The sequence below is a fragment of the Ursus maritimus genome, unplaced genomic scaffold (genome assembly GCF_017311325.1).
Source record: "Ursus maritimus isolate PB19 unplaced genomic scaffold, ASM1731132v1 scaffold_6, whole genome shotgun sequence".
Taxonomy (NCBI): Eukaryota; Metazoa; Chordata; class Mammalia; order Carnivora; family Ursidae; genus Ursus; species Ursus maritimus.
Window position 1 is genome coordinate 36799747 of NW_024426774.1, and position 2728 is coordinate 36802474.

General features: G+C 45.6%; 1 gene segment (V, D, J or C); it reads left to right on the top strand.

Moving 5' to 3' along the window:
* Window positions 1–913: 913 nt before the first annotated feature.
* On the top strand, window positions 914–1823 carry LOC103671482. The segment is given in 2 exon segments: window positions 914–1070; window positions 1477–1823. Coding segments are annotated over 2 exon segments (381 nt in total).
* The last annotated feature ends 905 nt before the right edge of the window (window positions 1824–2728 follow it).

The following is a 2728-nucleotide window of genomic DNA, read 5'->3' on the forward strand; positions in this document are numbered from 1 at the left end:
TCACGCCCTGAGCCGAAGTCACACGCTTAACGACTGAGCCACCCAGGCGCCCTTCTTTGTCCATTTTTAATCAGATTTTTTTTTGGTGGTGGTGTTGTTCAAGTACCTTATATATTTTGGATATTAGCCTCTTATTGGATGTCTCATTTGAAAATATCTTCTCCCGTTTAGTAGGTTTCTTTTTCATTTTGTTGATGGTTTCCTCTGCTGCGCAAAAGTTTTTCAGTTGGTGAAGTCCCGATAGTTTATTTTTGCTTTTTTCCCCCTTGCCTAAGAAGACATATCTAGAAAAATGTTTCTAAGGCTAATGTCAAAGAGATCACTGCCTATGTTTTCGGCAGGGAATTTTATGGTTGCTGGTCTTACACCTAGGCATTTAATCCATTTTGAGTGTATTTTTGCCTTCATTTCATTCTTTCACATGTACCTGTCCAGTTTTCCCAACAGCATTTGTTGAAGAGACGTCCCCATTGTGTACTCTTGTCTCCTTCGTCATAGATTAATAGACTACATATGCACAGGTTTACTTCTGGACTCTCTATTCTGTTCTATTGACCTTTATGTCTATTTTAATGCCAATACCATACTGATTTCGTTACTATAGCTTTGGAGTATACTTTGCAGTCAAGGATTGTGATACCGTGAGCTTTGTTCTTCTTTCTCAAGATTGCTATGCCTACCCAGGGTCGACCTTTTACATAAAGGTGTAAAATGAGCCTGGAAAAAGCTAAAGAACTAGAAATGTAACAGGGAAACAAATCATTGAAATATGTCCCTCCCACCTCTTTGGCAGCATAGATTGTGTCTCTATTACTTTTGCTCCAAGCACAGACAATCTTTCATGGCACTTTGCTCACATGAGCGGTCATACGCCCCTCCTGCTGGCTCTCTCCATATGGCTGCACCCACAGGGGATTTGCATATTGTCCCCTAGGGAGGACCTTCCCTTGCCAGTCTGAGATAAAAGATCAACTCTCCACTTGTCTTTACCCACCAGGACTCACCCCTTTCACTTGTCAGAATGAGGTTCCCTGCTCAGCTCCTGGGGCTCCTCATGCTCTGGTTTCCAGGTAAGGACAGAATGTCCAAAGAGGAAGGAAAGTGGGGTTGTTAGGATGAATTCTGAGGACACCATAGTTTCCCACATAAATTTAGTTTCCACGTGAGATGGATGTCTTCCTACTGGGATGGGGCATGTGACTTTTAGATCTGTGAGAGAGGAAGAGTCCTGAAGGAACAGGACCTGTAGGTCCTCTGCTGACTATGTGGCACTGAGGACGGGGAGGGTTCAGGTGACCTCAGGAGATCCCGTCATGTCTTGCCAATCTCTGGTTCTTTTTTGAAATTAGAAAGATTTGAGTTTTGAATCAAAGTCCCTTAAAAGACCTTTTAGTCTGAAATACAGAGCAAAGGGAAATTATGGGAATTTCCCACAATGTTTGCACTTAACCTTGCACTTCTCTCTTCTTACTTTAGGATCCAGTGGGGAGGTTGTGATGACGCAGACCCCACTGTCCCTGCCCGTCACCCTTGGAGAGCCGGCCTCCATCTCCTGCAAGGCCAGTCAGAGCCTCCTGCACAGTAATGGATACAATTACTTGTATTGGTTCCTGCAGAAGCCGGGCCAGTCTCCACAGCTCCTGATCTATGCAGCTTCTAACCGTTTCACTGGGGTCCCAGATAGATTCAGTGGCAGCGGGTCAGGGACAGATTTCACCCTGAAGATCAGCAGGGTGGAGGCTGACGATGTGGGAGTATATTACTGCATGCAAGCTATACACTCTCCTCCCACAGTGGTTCAGCCCTGAACACAAACCTTCCCGCGGCTCACGGCCCAGCTGCCCACATGTGGTGTTTGTCAGGGGAGCAGGCACAGCAGACTCTCTCGGTCAGTGTAAGAGGAAGTCGATGGGGAACTCAAGGGAATAGTTGAGGCTGCGGGGTCTGGACCCTGAGGGCCTCGGCTGCACCCCAGCACCCTCCTTTATGGCCCTGTCAGCTGAAACAGCCTGGGCATGACATGCCTATCAGGGAGAATGGGTGAGCTCGGAGCCACCAGTCAGGACAGAGGGAAGAGCTGAATGAAAGTTCCTCTGATCCTCTCTGCCTTGTGTACGGCTGGATGTCAAACTCAGCGGGAAAGCCAGACAAGTGAGGCCATTCCTGGAAATACAAGTGAAATTCATGTTGGTGTTTGACAGTTTTGAGCACCTGGGGTTGTATGGAAGTGTTGAATCGCCATATTGTACACCTGAAACTAATATTACACTGTATGTTTACTGCAATTTAAGTAAAAACTTTCAAAAAGAGAACAAATTCTAATACCGCTAAAAGGAATAAAAGAGTTGCTTCTGACAAGAGAGGACATTTTCACATAGGAATTTTATCCCCTGATTTAAAAAAAATGAAACAAGATTCCTCCTTCCCGAGGGCGGACAGCACCACACGAACCACTACTTGTAGCCAATGGGACTCTTGCTCTTCCCCAATGAGATCTGGTCAAAATAACCTTCCCCAGTTTCCTTCTAAACCCTAATTAAAAGTGACCTCTCTTTGTCTCTTTGGACTGGCTTAGGATTTGTCATAGTTTCTTGTCCTCTCCCATTCCTGAATAAACTCATTTTATTAATAAAATACTGGTCGTTCTACTTTTAAATTTGTCCGACTCCCAAACAACATCCCCCCAGGGTCTCCCCCTACCCTTCCAGCACCTGGACAACACCATTCC